The 22,955-nt window shown below is 46.3% G+C and overlaps 1 protein-coding gene and 1 pseudogene across 6 annotated transcripts in view; one reads left to right on the forward strand and one right to left on the reverse strand.

The window, feature by feature from the left end:
• Positions 1-6,178: 6,178 nt before the first annotated feature.
• Positions 6,179-12,609, reverse strand: LOC102152719 (annotated as a pseudogene).
• A 4,375-nt stretch (positions 12,610-16,984) lies between these two features.
• TASOR (transcription activation suppressor) overlaps positions 16,985-22,955 on the forward strand; it is a 48,708-nt gene continuing 42,737 nt past the window's right edge. The window contains exon 1 of one of the 6 annotated variants that reach the window (XM_038566124.1): positions 16,985-17,472. In XM_038566124.1, the coding sequence (XP_038422052.1) occupies positions 17,130-17,472 (343 nt within the window). In that variant the 5' untranslated portion in view covers positions 16,985-17,129. The remainder of the gene's footprint in view (positions 17,473-22,955) is intronic. The other 5 variants (XM_038566122.1, XM_038566125.1, XM_038566121.1 and 2 more) reach the window with 5 other exon arrangements.

The following is a 22,955-nucleotide window of genomic DNA, read 5'->3' on the forward strand; positions in this document are numbered from 1 at the left end:
AATCACTTGAGTACCCACCTCATAGTTGTGAAAATAAATAAGCTTAACATATGCAAAGTACTTAGAAAGCACCAAGTATATTGTAGCCTCTATATTCATTTCCTATTGCTGCATAACAAACTACCACAAACTTAGTGGCATAAAGCAATACCGAGGTGTCTTAGAGTTTCCAGAGGCCAGAGTCAGTATAGCTTAGCTGATTTCTGTGCCTGGGTCTCACAAGGCTGAAATCATGACATCAGCTGGGCTTCATTCTCACCTGGAGACTCACTAGGAAAGAATTTGCTTTTAAGTGCTCTCAAGTTGTTGGCAGCTGTAGAATTTATGGCCAATTTGCTTTATTAAAGCCAGCAAGGGGGGGGGGGGGGATGATTCTGCTGCTTGGAGTCTCTGATCTCAGGGAATGAGTAGGTCCTCTATTCTTTTTTTTCATTGAGATATAATTCATATATCACAAAATCCATCCTTTTTTAAAAAAAATTTTAAAGTAAGTTCTACATCCAATTTGGGGCTTGAATCCATAACCCTGAGATCAAGAGTTGCTGACCTCAGTATTCCAAGGACTGAGCCAGCCAGGCACCCAAAAATCCATCCTTTAAAGTGCATATTTCAGTGGTTGATAGAATATGTACAAAGCTATGCAATTATCATCATGTCTAACTTCAGAATATTTTTATCACCCTAAAAAGAAATCCCATATTCATTAGCAGTCTGTCCTCATTCCCTGAATACCCTCCCTCCTCACCTTTTCTAGCTTTGGTAACCACCAATTTGCTGTTTCTATGGATTTGCCTATTCTGAACATTCATATGAATAGGCATATAATATAGTGGCCTTTTGTGTCTGGCTTCTTTCACTTAGTACAATGTTTTCAAGGTGCGTCCATGTTGCAGCATATATCAGTTTTTCATGCCTTGTTATGGCTGCATAGTATTCCATTGTATGGATATATCCTATCCATTGTATGGATATTTAGGTTGTGTCCAATCCTTTGCTATTACAAACACTTGATATTCCATTATAAACAGCAACAGATATGTTTAAAGATTTTGTATGTGAATGAATATATCTGCATTATAAATTTCTAGAAGTAAAATTGCTAGATCAGAGGTTCATCCATTAATAATACTAATATTGTTCAGTTATCCACTTATAATCTTTTATTTTATTTTTTAATTTTTTTTTATTTATTTACGATAGTCACAGAGAGAGAGAGAGAGAGGCAGAGATATAGGCAGAGGGAGAAGCAGGCTCCATGCACTGGGAGCCCGACGTGGGACTCGATCCTGGGTCTCCAGGATCCACCCTGAGCCAAAGGCAGGCACTAAACCGCTGCACCACCCAGGGATCCCTAATCTGTCTTTTAAAGTACTGTTTGAGGGAGGGAGGTGAGATTATATAACAGAAAATGCCCTGAGTTCTGGACTTTATTTTACCACTAACAAGAGAAGTTAGTGTACAGTGGTTATTAAGAGCATGGGCTTTGGAGGCAGACTGCCTGGGTTAGAATCTTAGTTCTGCCACTTATGACCTAAATGACCTTAAGAAAGTTAAATAACAACAACAACAAAAAAAGAAAGAAAGAAAGAAAGAAAGAAAGAAAGAAAGAAAGAAAGTTAAATAACCCCTCAGCTTCAGTTTCTTGAGCTGTAAAATGGGATGGCATTAGTGTCAGGTTTAGTCTGGTTGGTAGTGAAATGAGGGTAACAAGATGGAGAGTCCGCTGCCATGTTGTTGGTGCCTACCGATCCCGCTTGATCCCGCCGGCCCAACATTCTGATCCTTTTGTTGTTATAGGGCGTCAGTTCAGATCTGGCTACTTACTGCTGAGTAGGGGGCATTATGGGGGTCCCTTGGAAGTGGGCAAGCAGCAGTAGGAGTATAGGAGGAGTTGGTTGACAGATATTCGAGACATTTCACGAATTCGTTCCTGAATGAATCCGAGAATGCAAGGGGCCACCATTAATAATATGCCAATGATTAGGAGTGGGCTTAGAAGGGGGAGGAGCCATGTAGTTAGTGGGGTCTGCCACCATTGAGGTGTAGTTGGCTGCTGGGGTGGGACCAGGTTTGGAGAGACTCATGAACTTTGGCAAGGGTGTGGAGATTGGTCTCAACTACACCTGTTTCACTGATATAGTAACAGCATTCTTCATTGAGAAACATGCAAGTTTGGCCCTTGTCTGCGGTGAGGAGGTCCAAGGCACCTTGGTTCTGGAGAGCTATCCGGGCCACTGAGGTTATTTTGCATTGTAGGGAAGCCAGAGACTCTGCCGAGGCCTCGATGGCCATTTGAAGCCTTTCAGATAGGTCCCTGGTGGAATCTACAGAGTGAATTAAGGCCCCCATCCCTAATCCCGTGGCCACTAAGGTTGAGGCCAGGGAGACACCAACAACTAGTGGGAGAAAGACCACTCATTTCTGCTTTTCCAGGGTGCTGGCGAGGAGAGCTACTTCTGCCTGACTATAGATAGTTAACCCCAGAACCAAGGAGACAGGCAGACAGAGGAGAGAGGCAGAGGTATTAAGAGATTTAGAAAGGGTGCCATTGTACCAAAAGAAACCACCAATAGGGGCGTGATGAGTGGTAACCTTTGACAGGGTGGCGTTGCAGAGGGAGAGTTAGGGGTGGAATACAGAAAGGGAATTGGTGGTTGAGAGGGTCGGTGAATAAGGGAATGTCATGCAGAGAGGGAGAAGGTCCCAGAGGTGTGGGTGTGGGGTTGGTGCAGTTAAATGGATTGCAGAGGGGAACAGCCACCAGGGGGGCTTTGCCCAAGGTGGCACAGATAAAGCAGTGGGACAAATTAATAGGTTTAAGACCCGGTCAGAAAAAAAAAAAAAAAAAAAGACCCGGTCAGTGAGTTTCTGAAATTGGAAATTGGGGACGAGAAGGAAAGAAGGTTTGATCTTTTAACTGGATTTTTACTTGGGGAATGGGGGGAGTGGACACAACTGGTTTAGAGGTGTCCCAGACTTGGGGGTTAACGGGTAAAGGAAGATGGGGTGGTGGGGAGGGATCAGGAGAAATTAAGGGTAAGATGAGGTGAGTAGAGACAATGGGTGAGGGAGAAAGACAAATGGTGGCCTTGAGTTTGTGTAGGATATCCCGGTCGAGGAGAGGAGCTGGGCAGGAAGGAATGATAAGGAAGGAGTGTGAGAAGGGGAACCCATCCAGGCTGCAAGAGAGTAGTGGGGTAGTTCATGGACTAGAGGAGGTGCCATCAATTCCTACCACCGCTACTAGGGAGGTGAAACTGGCCCCTGAGTAGGAAGGCAGAACAGAGTAGGTCGCCCCCATGTCCAACAGGAAAGAGATGGACTTATCTGCTGCCTGGAGCAGGACCCTGGGCTTGGCCTGGGTTAGGGGGTGTCTAAGTCTGGGCCCCATCAGTCATCAGCCAATCCGAGTAGTTGGAAGTCTGGACTTACTGGTTCAGGGTTTCTTCCTCTGTGTGGAGGCACCGAGGATCCTCCGAGACCTGGACAGTCGGATTTCCAGTGGCCCATCATTCAACATTGAGGGCATGGCCGCATTGGCTCCTGGGGATTGAAACATTGACAGGCCCAGTGTCCCCCGGTGCCACATCTGAAGGAAGCCCCAGGCAGGGTACAGTTGGTTCCCCCTTTCTGTGGGCTCCCGGAGCCCGCCAGCCGCAGGGCTGCCACCAAGGCTTGGGTCTGGAGTTGGACCTTCTGTTGGAGGCTGGCCTGCCACTTGAGTTCAGCCGCTTCCTCCTGGGTATTAAAGACTTTAAATGCCATTTTCACCAGGTCGGGAATGGGAGTTTAAGGACCCTCCTCAGCCTTTAATTTTTTACAGATATCAGGGGAGGACTGAGAGATAAAATGGGTCACCAAGACAGTAGCCCCAGCTGGGGAGGTAGGGTCCAGGCGAGTGTACTGGGTTTACTGCCTCACTGAATAGAGTGTACTGGGTTTACTGCCTCAGTGAATAGATTCACTGCCTCAGTGAATCTATTAAGGAAAACCGCAGGGTTTTTGTTATGCCCAAGATTGCAAATCCGAGAAACCACCAAGGAGCCGACACCAATGCAAGCACACGACGGTTTATTAGCAAGCTTGAGCTTGGGTCCAAGTATACCTGTCACAGCGGAGCAGGGACTTGGACCCCAAAGTGGGTTCCAGCTGGATTTTTATGGGCTGGTCTAGGGGATTTCCGGTAAGGGTGGGGGAGTTTCTCAAGCTCTTAGTTCCTCATTCCAATATGGAACTTCCTGTTAAGAGCATGCTCTGCGGTTTTTCTTGGAACTAACTTGGGCTAGAGGCCGCAGTTGTTACTATCTAGGGGTCAGGGGTGGGGGACATTTTCTGAAATTTCTTGGGTCCCACATTCCCCCCTTTTTCAGAGGAACCCAATGCAGGATCCATGATTGGGTCCTGAATGTTCAGTGGTTGGTATTGTTGCCTTAGCACCATGAGTTGAACAGTGTTAACCTGGTCCCTGACAAAAGCCACTAGTCTATTAATGAGGCAGGGTCTAAAGATCAGAAAGAGGAGGAGGAGGGGGCCAGCTAGGACAACAAGGTAGTTAGCCAGGGGGAATAATCAAACCAGGATTTGAACCACCCCTGTTGCTGCCCTCACTCTTGTTTTCACCTGGCCAGTCCTTCCCTGACCTTTGCCATCGATTCTTGGACTATCCCTGAGTGGTCATTGTAGAAATAGCACTCTTTGTTCAGGGCAGCACAGATTCCCCCTTGCTGTAGAAAAATTAGGTCTAACCCCCTCCTGTTTTGGAGCACCATTTCAAATAAAGATGTTAGGGATTCTTGGAGGTGGGAAATGAAGGTCTCTATGCGCTCTATGTCTACATCAATGGCAGCCCTAAGGCTACTGTACTGAGAAGCCTGGGTGGCCAGTGAGGCAATACCTATTCTTGCACCAGCCAAACCAATTCCTAGTAGGGTGGCGATGGTGACAGCAGAGGTGGGCTCTCGTTTATTTCGCCCGTGGGTACCCGGGTCCATCCATTAAAGTACCTGCTCATCTGAATGGTAGATGATTCTAGGGAGTAGTTGAACCAGCACACAGAAGCCCCTAGTTCTGTTTATAACCTGTCGGTGAGCGCAGGGAGTTAATCCCTCAGAACAGGCCCACCAACTGTCTTAGGGCGGTAGACAATACCTGGTACTGTTTATAGGCTGTGTAATGTTGCACAGAATCTGGTAGTGGTGTGGAGAAGTGCCTAGCAGAGCCCTTGGCCTGACACGGATTGTAAGGTGAGGCCTTTACTCTACCAGGCTTTTGGTTCCACCTGCAAGCATTAGGGTCCATGGTTGTGTTATATTGACCCATTATTGCAATTCCTTCATAGAAGGGGGGCCGGATGTCATAGCACAGCCAGCAGGATGGGTAAAATTAGGTTTAGCTGCATTGAGGAATTTGTAAGCTTGGGACATCAGAGCCCAAAGAGGGTCTTGAGAAGGGTTGAGGGGAAGGCGAGTCAGGACTGGGGTGCCCCAACTGGAGGAGTTGTGGGAAAAATTCAAAGGGGGTGTTGTAGATATTGCCTGAGATTGAAGAGGCACTAGCACAGGGTTGGGGCCTATCCTTTGAGTTTGACCTTGTGGCTTCTCAAGTTGTCTGATCATGAATAGGACTCCATTATCATACCCGCTTTGGTAAAGTCAGAGCCCCCCACAGAAGTCCTACCTCCCAATTTGTATCTTGTTTCCCAGCCTCTGTGAAGGAAATGGTGACTAGATTACAGTAAGGGCATCCCGAGCATGTGGGGCATGTAGTATTCAGTTGGATTTTTATGAGGCCGGTTGGGTTTTGTGACAGCCAATGGCATGTCCCAGTTTGTTCGCAACCCCATGTTTTGCAGAAGTAGTCCATCCAGCCACCACATTTGGAGGCCTTATTATGGTCAGACTGGGAGGGGGCCAGACATATGTAAAAGCAGGTATCTCAGAGGGCCATCTTGGCCCTCTTGGTGCCAATCCTGGTATTCCTATTCTGCCTTGGTGCCAGGGGTCCTGACTAAATAGTTCACATAAGTTGATAGTCAGATTAGGCCACCAGGTACCTCTAGTGGGTAGCCCCGACAGCTGGGTTACTATCTGATTAGAGTTTGGGATGAGGACTTGCCAGGTTAGATTAAGTGGCTGGTGGGGGTTGGTTTTAGCCGCGAGGGGATACAGTGCAAGTAATATTAGCGGGGTAAGTGGGAGCAACGCAGCCTTAGCTTTAGGGAATTGTCCTTGTCAGGCTGACTCTTCCATTCTGGAACAAAGTCCTTGAGGACAGCATGTGGATCAGCTGGCCGGACGTGGGTGTAGTGGATCCAGGGAGTTATTCCATCGACCTTGAGAGTGGTGGGTGTAGTCAGGATCACAATGTAGGGTCCTTTCCAGCGAGGCTGGAGTGTTGGTATCTCTGCACGTACATCCAATCGCCCAGTCAATATCGATGGGGGTCAGGGGGTGGCCCAGTCTCATAGAGGGCCCTCAGCTTAGGCCATACCTGCTCATGGGCTCTTTGTAACATTTGGAGGGAGAAAAGAAGTTGTTGGTCATTGAACTCAGCAAGCACTTTGGGTTTCAGGGTAGGAATGATAGGTGGGGGTATACCAAATATGATTTCGTAGGGAGTCAGTCCCATCTTATATGTTAAGTTCCTCACCCTATATAGGGCAAAAAGGAGGAGAGTCACCCAGTCCCCGCCAGTCTCCAAGACTAATTTAGTTAAAGTCTCTTTTAATGTCCTATTCATCCTTTCTACTTGACCTGAGCTCTGGGGTCTGTAAGCACAACGTAATTTCCAATCTGCCCCCAGTATTTGTGCTATTCCCTGTGTTACCTTAGAAATGAACCCTGGTCCATTGTCGGATCCAATCCTGGAAGGAAATCCATACCTTGGCAGAATGTCCTCCAGCAGCTTTTTGGTCACAATTTGTGCTGTTTCATGTTTGGTGGGGAACGCCTCCGTCCACCCTGAAAAGGTATCTATAAAAACTAGCAATACCTTCCAGGCCTTACCTCAGTGAAATCTACTTCCCAGTATGCTCCTGGGAGGTCTCCCCTGAGTCGGGTTCTGGGGTTAGACCCATGGGCAGTGGCGTTGGTTAACTGGCATGCATGACACTTGCCACAATCTGCTCAATCTTTGCTTGAGAGTCTTTTTTTTTTTTTTTAAGATTTTTAATTTATTTATTCATGACAGACACAGAGAGAGAGAGAGGCAGAGAGACAGGCAGAGGGAGAAGCAGGCTCCACGCAGGGAGCCCAACATGGGACTCAATCCTGGGTCTCCAGGATCACACCCCGGGCTGAAGCAGCGCTAAACTACTGTGCCACCGGGGCTGCTTGAGAGTCTTTAACAGTGATCTTTGCATGTCGTATGAGGTCTTCCATCTTTCTTGTTCCCATATGAGTACTCCGATGCATTTTGGATAGGACTCGTCATCCTAGTTCCTCTGGCAGGATGATGCTGGAGTCTGCGGCCCTCCACCAGCCACGCAAGCACTGGGTCATAGGCAAGCGTTTGATCCAGTGTAAGTCAGCATCAGTATAGTTGGGGGTGTCTGGCAGGGTCGGTGCCTCCGGATCGGGTAGCATGGTTGTTAAGACCTGGGTCACCTAAAGGGCCACCTCCTTTGCTTTTGAATCGGCTATCCGGTTTCCCCTAGCTACTGGTGTATCTGCTTTTTGGTGTCCCAGACAATGGATGATAGCTAGTGCCTTGGGCAGCCAGAGGGCCCTCAGGAGTTCAAGGATCTCTGTTTTGTTTTTAATAGTCTTTCCTTCTGCTGTCAGAAGCCCTCTCTCTCTGTAAAGGGCTCCATGGATATGAGCAGTGGCAAAGGCGTACCTGCTGTTGGTGTAAATGTTTATTCGTTTACCTTCTCCCATGGTTAGCACCTTGGCCAGTGCGATCAGTTCTGCCTGTTGAGCCAATGTTCCGGCTGCCAATGGCTCTGCCCAGATGGTCTCCGTTTCTGTGGTTACGGCTGCCCCCGCGTATCTGATTCCTTCTTGGACAAAACTGCTGCCATCCATATACCAGGTGGCGTCTGCATTAGGCAGTGGCTGGTCCTGGAGATCAGCTCTGATTCTGTGTACCTGTGCCAAAATTTCTTGACAGTCATGCAGAAGGGGGTCCCAGTCTGGGTTAGGGAGTAGCATTGCCGGATTCAGGGTTGTTGGTGGCTTGAATAAGATTCTGGTGGGGTTTAGCAGTAGGCTCTGATAATGGGTCAGACAAGCATTGCTGATTCAGTGGTCTGGGGGCTGTTTGAGTACCCCTTAAATAGCATGTGGGGTGGTAACATACAGTTCTTGCCCCATGGCCAGCTTGTCTGCATCCTTGACTATAGTGGCCACCACAGCAATAATTTTTAAGCATGGGGGCCATCCAGTGGCCACCTTGTCCAGCTTTATGGAGAGATAGGCTATGGGTCTCTTCCAGGGACCTATGTACTGGACAAGGACCCCTTTTGCCACCCCGTCTTTCTCATCCACATACAGGTAGAAGGGCTTGGTTAGGTCGGGCAACCCGAGAGCTGGGGCAGACAGCAAGTCCTGTTTAATGTCATTAAAGGCTTTATTCATGGCCTCCGTCCATTCAAAATTTTGCTGGTGCCTGGTGGCCTCATAGAGGGTCTGGCCATCTCAGCAAAACTCGGAATCCATAATCGACAGAACCCTGCTGACCCCAGAAATTCATGTATCTGGCAGACGGTTTGTGGCTGTGGGATCCTTAGGACAGTTTCCTTCCACGCATCTGTCAACCATCTTTGTCCATCCTTTAATTTGTACCCTAGGTAGCCTCTGCTCTGCAGATCTGGGCTTTTTTAGCTGAGGCCCAGTATCCTAGAGCCACTATTGTCTGGAGCAAGTCCTTGGTGCCTCGCAGGCATGTGTCCTGGTCCTCTGCCGCCAACAGGATAATATCTACATATTGCAATAAGGTCAAATGAGTGTGCTTGGAACGGAACTCACTCAAGTCTTCATGTAAGGCCTCATCGAAGATGGTTGGCTAATTTTTGAATCCTGGCAGTCAAGTCTAGGTGAGCTGGCCATTGATGCCTTTCTCAGGGTCCGTCCATTCAAAGGCAAAAAGGTCTTGGCTCTTGGGTGCTAAAGGCAGGCTGAAAAAGGCGTCTTTTAAATCTAATACCATATACCAAGTTTTGTCTGGAGGCAAGGTGGAGAGGAGGGTGTATGGGTTTGGGACCATAGGGTACATATCCTCTACTCACTGGTTGACTTCCCTTAAGTCCTGGACTGGCCTATAATCGTTAGAGTGCAGTTTCTGCACTGGCAGCAAGGGAGTGTTCCATGCCGATTGGCAAGGCCTCAATATGCCCAAGTCCAGTAGTCGCTGTATGGGGGGTGTGATTCCCATTCACGCTATGAGAGGCATGGGGTATTGGCAGACCCTGACAGGGTCTGCCCCTGGCTTTAGTTCTATATATATGGCCAGTCAGTGCTGGGCCAGCCCAATTCCCCCAGTTTCTGCCTATGCTTGGGGATATTCCTGCAGCCAACAGTCATTGGGGCTGAGAGCGTTTGGTGGAGATGATATTCGTCTTCTAAACTCAGGACAAGCACCTGAATCGGGTTTCCCTCCTTGTTTAGGATTTTTGCCCCTTCAGGGTGGAAGCGAATTTGTGCCCCCATCTTGGTGAGCAAGTCCCGACCTAACAACAGGTAGGGACACTCAGGGATGACCATGAAGTAGTGGGATACCCAGCCCATGCCAAGATCCACAGTTCTTCGGGTAGTCCATGGTACTGTTTGGTGCCTGTGGCCCCTTGCACCCATGAAGTCTTGCTTGCCAATTGCCCTTGGGGTTGTAATAAAACTGAGTGTTGTGCCCCAGTGTCCACTAGGAATTCAACAGGTTGCCCCTCCACTCTGAGAGTTACCCTGGGCTCAGGGAGGGGTGCCGAACCCCGACTCCCCTAGTCATCCAGGCCCTCCATCTCCAAGATCTTGGCAGGGACCTTAGGTATTTTGTTAGGGCAGTCTTTGACCCAGGGGCCCTCTTCTTTGCAATAAGCACATTGGTTTTTGTTCAGTTTAGTGCGCTCCCGATGAGGACCAGGGCCATCCTCCTTACCTGTCCCTGAAGCCAGCTTCTTAAGGTGCCTCCATTGTTCCTGTGGGTCATCCATGGTTGTGGCCAGCAGGATCTTGGCCAGGTTTTGGGTCTGCCAGTCGCTTGGTTTAGATTGTTGCTCTTCCAGACTTTCTCCATTATTATAAACTCTTTCTGCTACTATTATTAAGTCCTGCAAGCTCTTCTCTCCCAGTCTCTCTACTCTTTGTAATTTCTTTTTAATGTCTGGAGTGGCCTGGTTAACAAAAGCCATAATTGCAGCCTTTGTTTCTGGGTCTTCTGGGTTCATGGGGGTGTACTGCCTAAAAGCCTCTATGATTCTAAGAAGGCTGCTGGACTCTCATCCTTACCTTGTCTTACATCATATACCTTGGCCAGATTGGTAGGCTTGCACGTGGCAGCCTTGAGACCTGCCATTAGAGTCTGGCAGTAGACCCGGAGTCTCTCCTTACCTTCAGCTGAGTTGTAGTCCCAGGTAGGGTGGGATAAGGGGAAGGCAGCATTTATGAGGTCTGGATTTTGAGTCAGTTGTCTGTCCTCTCCCAGGACAGACTTCCGGTCTTCCACCTGAATTCATTCTGTCTCTTTGGTGGTGAAGAGAACCTGCAAGAGCTGTTGGCAGTCATCCCAAGTAGGCTGGTGGGTAAAGAGAACAGTATCTAAAAGCCCGATTACATCTTTCAGGTTATCAGATAATTTTGCATTTTGGGTTCTCCAATTTTATAAATCACGGGTGGAGAATGGACAATATAACATTGGTTGTTCTCCAGTCTCATTGGGAGGCCCCATGGCGCAGAGGGGAAGGGCGGTGGAGTTGGCCGGCCCCACATTTGGAGGTGGGGCCGCCCAGTGGGTCCGTCCACGTGTCCCTATTGCTGGCCTGCGCACAGGGACTCCCTCGTCAGGGAGGGGTGGTGCCCCTTCTGCAGCCCCCGGTGCCTCCAATGGAGGGGCAGAAGGGTGAGGGGGCATCAGGTAGGGCAGTGGGAGAATCAGGTCCTCTGGAGAAGAATCCTGCAAGACCGGATAAAGGGGCCTTTTGGTCTTAGAGTCAATCTCCTTCTCGGCCTTTCGCAGGGCTAGAATCTTGGAAGGTCCTGCTTTGGGGGGTAAAAATGATTTTAGCCAAGGAGGGGGATTCTCGATCATGTCCTGCCAGACCAGGATGTAGGGCACCTGGTCAGGGTGGCTGACCGGTTTATCCCTGAAGATCACAGCCTTAACCTGTAAGATAATAGGTAGGTGGAAATTTCCATCTCGGGGCCACCCCACGTCAAAGGTTGGCCATTCTGACATGCAATTAAGTTTGAAATTTCCCTCTCTGTATGTCTGTGCTCAGATTATGAGCTCTTTCCCTAACGTCAGAGAAGTGGGAGAGCATAAGAGACAGGGGGGTGGTTTGTGTCTGCCCCGTTATGTTCCCCGTCCACACCAAGGCACAGACAGTTATGACGATTAACAAGAACACAGTAACACAGACAAATGTTCCAGTGCGTTCCAGTGTGGCCGCAGAGGCAAGTAAACCGAAGGGCTGGCTGTCCATAAGGGCAGTCGGCCCTCCTCACAGATGAGGATTTCGTCCTCCTGGCGGGGGCAAGGAACGTCTCCTCAAGACCCCTGGTTGATGGCCCTCCAGCACGTCTGCCTAAGCCAATGTCGACCTAATACAAATTGGAATTCCTACAGGTAAAAGTACAGTTTAGAGCTCTCAGAGAATATGCACGCAAAAGGTAGAAAAAGTTGAGTGCACTCACGAGGCGCAGTACCCTCTGGGTGGGGTTGTGGAGGCCAAGAAAATTAAGGCCATTCCATCTCAAGTTTAGCGTTGGCACAAGTACAGCCATCTTAGCTTCAGCAGCCATCTCAGGCCCCTGTGAACAAGAGCTGAACTTCACCCGACTTCAGTTACAGGAAAAACCGCAGAACACCCTTGACAGAAAGTCCCATATAGGAATGAAGACAGAGCTTAAGAAACTCCCCCACCCTTTCCCCCATATCAGAATGAAGAAATTCCTCCACCCCTTCTGGAAATCTCCTAGACCAGCCCATAAAAACCCAGCTGGAACCCACCTCGGGGTCCAAGTCCCTGCTCTGCAGTGTCGGGTACACTTGGACCCAAGCTCGAGCTTGCTAATAAACCCTCGTGCGCTTGCATCGGTGCTGGCTCCTAGGTGGTTTCTCAGATTTGCAATCTCGGGTACAACAGGGTCCTCTCGGATCCTGGACGGGCCCCCAGTCAGGGCCTTTTGTTTTTGGGACAGAAGGAGGTGGCGCCTACGCCAGGACTTGAGCAGTAGAACACTGGGAACAGAGGGAGGAGTGAGAGCGGAGGGTCCAAGAAGCCTAAATGTAAGGGACCTCAGGCCATTCACCCTGGCGTTGACAGAGGTTGTTCAGATCCGTAAGGATCTGGTTAAGACGGCGTTTTCTGAGATCCTGTGAGAACCCCAGATTTTCAAAATTGACCAGTAGACAACCCAAGGGAGCTTTGGGGTCAAATTTGGATTGGGCAGTTCCCATGATTCCCGCCGGGTAACCCAGAGACTGAAAACAGGCGTCCCCGTTTGCAGCTCAAGGTTATGGACAGAAACAAAGGTCACTGTGAGGATGAGGACATCTCCTGATCCCCAGGGACCAACGGAGAGCCACGCGGCGCTCGGCGGGGGTGCCCTGGCGCGGCTGCGGGCTTCGGGCAGGACCACCTGGTCGGGGGTGTGGAAGGGGGGAACTTAGCGGCGTCTCAAGGCGTTGGGTTCAGTTAAGGTCCTGGTGATGAGAGGAGAGGGGCTTCCCACCAGAGTGGGGCCTCGATCTCCTCCTGGGTTTCGGCACCAAATGTCAGGTTTAATCCGGTTGGTAGTGAAGTGAAATAGAGGCCAGGCAAAGGTGGGTGGAGGCAAGCTTTTAATGGAAGCACTTTCGGACGAGGTTCCGGCCCCGCAAGGGAGTGAAGCTGGGGAAGTCGGGGACGGGAATCGCACCCAAAGGGCGTACATGCGAGCATTTTAAGGGGGGGGAGGGGTGAAGAGTTGTGTCTGAGGTGATCGGTATTAGGGCATATTACTGGTGGAATTGGTATGGGGCAATAACTGCTTATGCCCTTATATGGGGTTTGGGTAAGGTGCGGTTCAGGTTTCCTGCATAGGTCCTGTGTCCCCATGGCGACGTGTCCTTGGGCGGTCTGCTGGTGCTACCTTCTGAGGTGAGGGTAGCTAGATGGGGGGTCCGATCCCCCTTGATCCTGCCGGCCCAACAATTAGTACTTTCTGTGGGTATTAATGAAATAATACATGTAAAACTTTTTTTTTTTTTTTTATGATAGTCACGGAGAGAGAGAGAGAGAGAGAGAGAGAGAGAGAGAGAGGCAGAGACACAGGCAGAGGGAGAAGCAGGCTCCATGCACCGGGAGCCTGATGTGGGATTCGATCCCGGGTCTCCAGGATCGCGTCCTGGGCCAAAGGCAGGCGCCAAACCGCTGCGCCACCCAGGGATCCCCACATGTAAAACTTTTATACCAGTGCCTGACACATAGGAAGTGCTCAATAAATGTTACCTCTTACTAGCTGGCAATGTGATCTTGGGCCACTGTCTTTTTCTATTTTCTTTTTTTAAATTTTATTTATTTATTCATGAGAGACAGAGAGAGAGAGAGAGAGAGAGAGAGAGAGAAAGGCAGAGGCACAGGCAGAGGGAGAAACAGGCTCCATGCAGGGAGCCTGACGTGGGACTGGATCGTGGGACTCCAGGATCAGGCCCTGGGCCGAATGCGGTGCTAAACCGCCTAGCCACCCGGGCTGCCCTGTTTCTATTTTTAAAATGAGAAGTTTGAACAGGGTTGTTTTGTTTCCAAGTTTTAAAAGGTGATTGTAGTCCCTGGATATTTAATTATATACTGTCTTACGTTGTTCTCTAATGTTCCTTGTGTTATTGTTAATTGCTGTGGGTAGGGGACAACATAGGTTTTATACTTTGAACCTTTGGTAGCCATTGCTCTAGAATCATGTACATCTGTAGTGGCTCTTCCCCTTGTATTCCCCCTACCTCTGCCAAATATATATGCTGGATATCTATATGCATACATATATAAATACACATATGGATAGCCTCTCAGTTTTTCTGAGATAGGTAGGATTGAGCAAATTTATGCATCCTCTATCTCTTTCTTATAGCTTATTGTCTCTCCTTAACCATCACCATAGATTCTAATTTTACATACATTCCCCACTGATTTGTAAACTCGAAGGAGGTAACCATGTCCATCTGCTTCAGAGGTACATCTCAGCATATAGCAGTGCTTAGCCCCCAATAAGCACGTATTTTTCATTAAAAAGGTTTTTTTTTTTTAATTTTTATTTATTCATGATAGGCACACAGTGAGAGAGAGAGGCAGAGACACAGGCAGAGGGAGAAGCAGGCTCCATGCACCGGGAGCCTGACGTGGGATTCGATCCCGGATCTCCAGGATCGCGCCCTGGGCCAAAGGCAGGCGCCAAACCGCTGCGCCACCCAGGGATCCCTAAAAAGGTATTTTTAATATTGCATATTAGTATTGTGACCCAGCTAAACCTAAATATTTTTGCTATCTACAATTGTCAAGATTATATGTTAAATCTTCCCAATTTCTTTTACCTTATGAGGTATAATAACGAATTCATTAAATTTTTTTAAATAAATGATTTGGATGGGAAAAATTTTTGTCCTTATAAAATTTAAGATTCGATCTCTGTAGAAATGGTTTATCCTGACTTCGTTTTAGGTACTGTACCAACAACGTGTGTGTTTGCCTTATACATAGCCTAAGGGTTTCTAGTTTCCAAGTAAAGTTGGCTTTTGCTGAGCAAATGACGAAATCCTTATTTAGTTGAGTAATGGCTCCAGCATGCAATTAGTTCCTCCTTATCTTTTAATCTGATAAAAATGAGCTTGTAGGGATGCCTTTAATGAACCAACAAAAAAGAAAGTTACCATCTGGAGACCTCAACATCCGAGTTTCTGATCTTCTGTAGCCTCTTTTATTATTAAGTAAAGTCTGATCCCCCACCTTCCGGTTACCTTTAACTTAAAATAACATAGTAATTTGTCTTAATATAGCCTCTAGTGTTTTCATCAGTTTTTAAAAATGTTTTTACATTAACTATTTAATAAAAAGTGATTGTTTGAAACTCACTTTCCTAGGATTTAGTGAGCTGATGCAAATAGATTGGCCAAGCATGATTAGCATTTCCACATTAGCTGGGATGCTATTTAACACAGAACTTTGGAATCTGACTTTTCCTGTTGCCCCGGGGTACAGTACTCTTTAACTAGTACTCACCTGGTAAGGCCTAGGGTTTTATAATACAGGCTTGGCCAATCAACTCCTTGGGAGACAGCTAGAGCTTGAAAATGGAGACCTGGGTCCCCATCTCTTTGGAGACTGAGCAAAATATCCTCATTTCTTCAGTCACAAAATGGATACAGGTGCAGGCCTGCTGTGAAGATTGAATCTTAGAAAAGTAGTTAAGTGCAAGTACTCTATGTCAGAATTAGATAGACCTGGCTTCAAATTCTGATTTTTTTTAATTAACTTAAATTGTTCAATGTCTTACAACACTTATTTAAATTGTGCATGATAGCATCTTCCTGATACCTCTTTTTGGGAGGATTAAATGGAGATAAAGTATGTATACTTGTCCACAGGCCTTGTCCAGTGCCTGGCATACGGAAAGCACCCCGTAAATAGTCTGTACTCAAGATAACCCATGTTAGTGGTTTTAATTTAGTTAGCATCAAGTATTTAAAACGCCTTCCACCTGACAAATTGTTTTAAGGGAGAGCGACCACCTGCTGTGTCTCTTTTAATGTGCTGGTAAACTTCCAGACTTTTTATACTTCAATACAGGAAAATTGAAAACACCAAAGGGGAAAAAAAAAAAAAAAAAAAGCCTAGAAGCCAGCAATCCGCACCCCCCGCCCCTTTAAGTTCCCCAGATCCAAATCCTGTTAACAAACACTGGGCGGTGAAGTCACATCAAAGGATCCCAGGTATTGGGATCCCTGGGTGGCGCAGCGGTTTGGCGCCTGCCTTTGGCCCAGGGCGCGATCCTGGAGACCCGGGATCGAATCCCACGTCGGGCTCCCGGTGCATGGAGCCTGCTTCTCCCTCTGCCTGTGTCCCTGCCTCTCTCTCTGTCTGTATGACTATCATAAATTAAAAAAAAAAAAAAAAAAAAAAGGATCCCAGGTATTGACTGCTGGCTGGAGGCAAGCCACAGGTTCCAACTCTTTAAGATAAAAGGGGGGCGGGGTGGGTTGCAAGATCTGGTGGGAAAGGCCCAACCTCCGGGCCCAGAGGCTTTCAGGTGGTTGTTGCAGCAGTCCTTTGTCTTATCTCCTCTCCAGGCCCCCATACACACGCAAGTATTTCGCAAGGCTGGGTTTCCTCCGGCATCCGCTGCTTGAATGCTCTTTTGGTGGAGGAAGCCCGTGCGTGCGGACAAAGGGGTTATCTTGCTACGTTAGGCGATGCCTGCGCCCGCGGGAGCCATCCAGGCTTGCCTCCCTCCCCGCAGCGCCGGCCGCAGCGGCCCGGGAGCTCGCGGCGGGCCTTCAGCCCCGGCCACCCCCAGAGCCCGCCGCGGCGTCGAGGTATCGGCAGGGCGTTGCCGTCACCCCTTTTGGCGGGCTCGGGCGCCCCGAGGCTCCGCCCCCCTGCGCCGTCTATCCGCGCCCGCGGAAGCGGGCGCCGCGCCCCCATTGGCGGAGCGGCCCGCGGAGGCCCCGCCCCCTCCCGGCCCCGACGCGAGCACGTTGAGTGGCGGGGGCCGGCAGCAGAACTGCCCGAGCGAGGAGCGGCTCCTGGGGCCGGCCGGCACGGTTGGGGCGCCAGCTTTGGGACCCCCGCAGAGGCTGCTGGGTCGGGACCGCGGCCCGCGGTCACGGGGGGAAGGGGGTGGGTGGGCTGAGAGCAGCTCGGCGGCGAGGCCGGCCCGCCGCCCCTTCCCCCCCACCCCCGTCGACCTTGCCGGCAGAAGCTTCCCGGAGCTCCTCACGCCGGCGCGATGGCGACTGCTGGGGAGACGGAGGCCTCTCCGCCGACGGACGCGAGCTGGGAAAGTGGCGGCGGCGGGGACGACGAGATGAAGCTGGCGCTTCCGGAGCTTGAGTCCTCCCCACAAAATGGCGGCGGCGGCGGCGGCGGCGGCGGCCTCAGCATCGCGGAGCCCGGCGGCGGGGCCGGGCCTGAGGAGACCGCTGCGGCCTCGGCCGCCCCGGGCGTCAGCCACGAGCAGCCTCAGGACGCGTCTGAGGCGGGCGCGGCCGCTCTGCTCAAAGGCCCCGAAGAGCCCGAGAGGCCCGTTAGGAGGAGTTTTCAGATCCCCAGGAAGAGCAGAGAAAAGAAAGGTGGTGCTTCCCCTCCTCCCCAACCCCTCTTTCTCTCTCCCCTCCATCTTTTCATTAGAACCTCTCTGTCTCTTCTTCCCACACCCATCCGAGACACGTAAACACGCATGCAGCGCCAGCCGCCTCCCCTCGCTGCCACCCAGCTGCTGCGCCTGGTGCGAGAGGAAAGCGGTGGAACCACGCTCCCCTGCTCCCCCTGTCCCCGCGGAAGTTGGAAGTAGCTCAGGTTGGAAGCTTGTCCGTAAGGCTGCAGCTCCCAGAGAGGAAAGATGGTGCTCGGCGCCCCTCCCTCCCAGCCCCTGAAGGCACAGAAGCTGGTGTGTCCTCCTAAGGATGCTTCTGACAAGTCTCACTGTGGAAATAGCTCGTGGCCATGGATTCTGGGGCTTTCTCCAAGGCCATTGCATTCAGAGGACCACAAGTGCTTCTCCCTATGGAAATTTCTTCAGCTAGAAGTGTCTACTTGAAATTTGCTCGATGTCAGCGTCTCCCCTTGTTTAGAAGTCTCCATTAGATGTGATCCATGCACACTGCTATTTTCCATCACACTTCATTTCCATGTAGATTCTTCCCCTTGTTTTTGAAGCGTAAGATTAAATAGGTCTCTCTCTTTAAATCCAAACTTTAGAATGTTTTCTCTTGTATTTGAGAGGAATGGGAAGGTAGGTTCTTGGTGCAGTAATTTCCCTCTGGAAAGGAAAAAAAAAAAAAAATAGGAAGTTAGCTTATGCCCAAGAGTCACCAACTTGATCTTGCAGACAAGAGAACTTTTTATAAAAAGGCCAGTCTAGTTTTTGGAACCAACATAGGAACAGTTATATGAACTACTTTTACCTTTTTAAAACTTAATGCTATATTATGACACATTTCTAATGGAGATCGAAATTACTATTATCGTTTTCTATTGTACTATTTTTGACTATCCAGTGATTTGGGATGTTCTGGATTTAGTCAATTTAAAGTCTCTGTTGTACTGCGTGGTTCAGTTTTTCATGACTTACTTTGGAAAATTATGGGAATTCTTACTATTTGCAGAAAACTTTTTAATTTGTAATTTAAATAATAGTAAAGACTTAGAATCTTGAATGAAGCCTGAGCTTCCTTTTTCCATGTGCTTAACCATCTCCATTTGTACAACTGAAGTTGTTAGAGCCTTTTATCAGTAGTATACAAATAAAGTCAAACTGTTAATTTCTATTTCAATGACGAAGCCAAGGAAATCCTTGGTATGAGAAACCATGTTGACAAAAATGAAGTTACCTTTGTCCACTAGCATGAGGAATGTTTCTAGAAATATCTTTTAAGGGAATTGATGTAGAGTTCAAGAGGATACTTGTAAAAGTCAATTCTTTGGTTTAGTTAAGATATATGGTATCCTCTATATGAGGAAAGTTAGATGCTCATCCTAAATTATCAACTGGCAGAGAATAAGTTTAAAGTACATTCGGGTGGGCTCTGAGGAGGTAGGAGATTGAAGCTTTTTTGTTCCAAGCTTGATAATTTTGAAGTCCCGTTTTTTTTTTCTTTTATCTTTTAAGTGCCCAAGTATATGGTTTATGATAATTCTAAACCATAGATTTACCATCTTTAAATTTTTGATAGGACCAGAATATTGTTGTAGAAATCCTCATGGTTTGGTTTGAGATGAGGGAAGTCACCAGGAAATGTTGAAGTGCACTGTATTTACATGTTCTTTTTTTTAATTAGGTAAATCCAGAGGTTGCTGTAAAATAGGCTTTATTTGAATGCTAAAAGTGGATATAATTGAGGAATTAGGAAATATAAAACCTAGCTTTCTCCCCTGAGTCTGATGCTCCTTGGGGAAGATTTATGTTTTCTATTTTCACTTACTAGAGGCAAAGGGTTCTCAACCTTTGTCTTGTCAGGGAGGTTATAGGTAAGGAAAATAAACACACCGGACTTTTCTCCTGTTGAGTGAAAATAAATAATTTATGCACTACGCGGCAGCTGTTCAAGTAATGCAGTAACGATTTAAATAGAGCTTTTAAAACTTTAAATAAGCAGCTATTTTACCACCACAGACTTTGTCCTGTTTGAGCTGGAAGAAGTTAGTGCTTGCCGATAGAGTTTAATAGGAAAATTGAAATTGCATTATTTAAAAAAAAAAAAAAAAAAGCTTTATTAGAAATACTATAGCAGGCGCTGCTAGTTTCACACTTCATCCCCAAATCACCTCTTGAAAGGTATCACTTTATGCACCGGATTTGGCTGGATATCAGTAGTGGTCATTTGAATCTTTTAGCGCAAATGTTAGATCATTTTCAGAAATACCTCTGAACCTTTCAGTATCAGAGATTCTTTTGCATTCATATTTTAATATGGCAGAACTTTGCTTGTGACTGTGCTTTTCCAGTGAAACTTAACATTATGACTTGATTATTTTGGGTATCTTAAATACTATGTGAGTACAACTTGCTGACTCAAAGTTTTCTTGGTCTTGACGATAACATAACACCCAGAATACTGCCGTTCTAATTAATAACATTGGCAAACACTTTGTAGTGCTTAGTAAGTTGTAAGCATTGTTTAAAGCAATTTACACATACTAACTAAATCTCAACAACTCTGTAGTAGGTATTCCCATTTTACAGATGAGGAAACCGAAGTATTGAGAAGTTAAAAACCTGGCTCAAGGTCATATAGCTAGTAAAAGGTAGAATTGGATTTTGAACTTAGGTGTCTAGTAGTTAACACTAAAACTGTAGCAAGACTTCTTTTTTTATAATATAAATGTCTTTGTTAGCTTTTGATCTGACTTATTAAAATTTTTTTAACCTCTGTTAAATTTAGAAATATTTAGTATGTCTTCATCTCTGGGGTATTTTGAGATTCAGAAAGTGTGTTTATTATGAAATTAACACATTTCATCAGTGACAGATTAAGTGACATAACTATCGACTGGAAGAGTAAAATTTACTCTTTGATGTGTGTTGTGTTGTTTATCAGCTGGGCTATTTTCTATAGTGTAAACAGGCACTGTTCTAACATTTAACCAAATTGTATAATTGCATTTTGTCAGTAGAGGTTTCATTCTTTCTTTTTTTTTTTAACTCTAATACTATAAGTCATTTAAAAGTAAATTAAAATTGGTAATTTGATATAATTTTTCCTTCCAAAGTTCTTGGGGGAAATAGTGATGATTCAGTTTCTGGAAAATGTTTATTGGTTAATGTTTTCTGTAGGGCACAAGACTAACTGCTCATGTACCTGCATCCATACTGGTCTAGTCTAGCAGGATAAATGGCTAATTCTCTCCAACACCCATCTTTTCCCCACAAAATTTGCAGCTTTTGAAGACTTTGGGGCAAAGTCTCCTTTAAGGATATTTGTATGGTGTTTCCGTAGTTGTACATGAATGATTGGGTTCTAAGTACCATAGATTTCTCTGTATAGAAGTAAGCAGGCAAGTACAGGCAGAATCCGGTCATCCATATAAAACATTTGGTAGGTGTGTATAAATTCTAAGTAATAGAAGTACAGTTTTCTTTGATTTATTCCTCAGGCCAGAAAAAGTCAATAGTTTTATATTTGTATTTGTCTCTCTAGATCTCTGCCAGCATAGTCATCATATTCTTATTTGTACTATGTTCAATCTTTTTATTTAAAGATTTTATTTATTAGAGAATGAGAGAGTGCAACAGTGGGAGGGGGAGGAGCAGAGGGAGAGGGAGAAGGAGAAGCAGACTCCCTGCTGTGCAGGGGACCCTATGCCAGGTTTGATCCCAGGAACCTGGAATCATGACTTGAGCCAAAGGCAGACGCTTAACCTCCTGAGCCACCCAAGTGCCCTCCTATGTTCAATCTTGATTTAGAGATGAAACTCCATTCTGTAAGTATTATGTCTGTAGCAATTTTATTAGACTGAAGAGAAATTATTTTTAAAATCTTTTAAGTAAATATTGGAAGGAACATGGGTATTTGTTGTATTTTAATCAGCACCAGTAGACCTCAGAGAAATGAATTCAGAGAATTGTAGAACCTACATGATCCACATCCCACTCCTGGCTATTTCCTTTTCTTCCATGAATTAGTTACTTTAAATTGGAATGTGTATTTCACATTGTCTTTTTTGTATGTTTTGGTAACAGTGGTTTTTATTTAAGAAGTTAGTTTGTGGGGCACCTGGGTGGCTCAGTGGTTGAGCGTCTGTCTTTGGCTCAGATCATGATCCCAGGGTCCTGGGATTGAGTCCTGTATCAGGCTTCCCTGAGGAAGCCTGCTTCTCCCTCTTCCTATGTCTTTGCCTCCCTCCATGTCTCTCATGAGTAAATAAAAATAAAATCTTTAAAAACATATATAAAAAGTTAGCTTGTTTTGTATATATGTTTACATGATTTTTTTGTTTTACATATACACAATACATGGTATTGAACTAAATAAATTGGTAAAAGTAATTGAAAAAAATGTTCCTTTGAGTAAGGAACCAAGCTGTTTTGTGACCTATATTTTATATCTATTCCAACTACTTAAATTATAACAAATATTTTGTAAGCTACCAGTTATAAGGAAAAATGATTAATGATAGTATGGATAGTATAGAATCAGGAGATCTGAAATCCAGTTCTAATTTTCCTTGTCTGAATTAGTGTCTTATTGTCTTTCTAAATCTGCGCTCAGTCCCATAAAACCTCTATAATCAATTTTGTCAATAAGGAGATCTTGTGAATTATGAAAGTCAACTCATTAGTCCTGTGTTTAACATGTATTTGATGGAAGTCCTGTAAAGAAAAATTATGTTTCTCAATGTGTGGAGTAACTATTTAACCTTTATGAACCAAAAGAGTGTGATGGCTTTTGGCCCTGTTAAATGCATTAAAATGAGAAAAAAATAAGATTTGACAGAAGAGACAATAAGAAGGTAGAGCATAATACTGGACATCAAGTTCATTTCCTTTTACACCTAACTTCCTGTGTCTAGTGTTATATATGATTTCTTGGCCTAAAATGAGAAAACCGTTTTTTTCCAGCTCTGTAATGATTAGTTTCAGCTCTTGTGTATACACACATAAATCTTAAGAGTTCAGGATACAAAATTTGGAGCTAAGTGGCCTGAATTTGAATCTTACCTGTCCTATTTATTCATTAACTGTAACCTCGGACTGCTATAGCTGTTAGGTTCATTTGTAAAATGAATATAATCAAATTTCATGAGCTGGTTTTAATGACTAAATGAGATAATGCATGCAAAGCACTTAGTATAGTATCTGAATAGTGATAGTGACCCACTAATGGTTAGACTCCGTAATTGTCAGAATCCAGAGAACAATGTATTTGATATGACTTTCTTAAGTTAAATAATTACCATGTAAAATGTTCTGTTCCCCATTTGGATAATCAGAGTTGATTATTATTGCCTCAAATAATGGCCCATAATAAGATTATGATACATATGTGTTTTCTTTAAGAGAAGTGACCAAAGGATGTGCAGTATAAGAGGATTATGAAGTACAAAATAGGCCACT

The sequence above is a fragment of the Canis lupus genome, chromosome 20, assembly GCF_011100685.1.
Source record: "Canis lupus familiaris isolate Mischka breed German Shepherd chromosome 20, alternate assembly UU_Cfam_GSD_1.0, whole genome shotgun sequence".
Taxonomy (NCBI): Eukaryota; Metazoa; Chordata; class Mammalia; order Carnivora; family Canidae; genus Canis; species Canis lupus.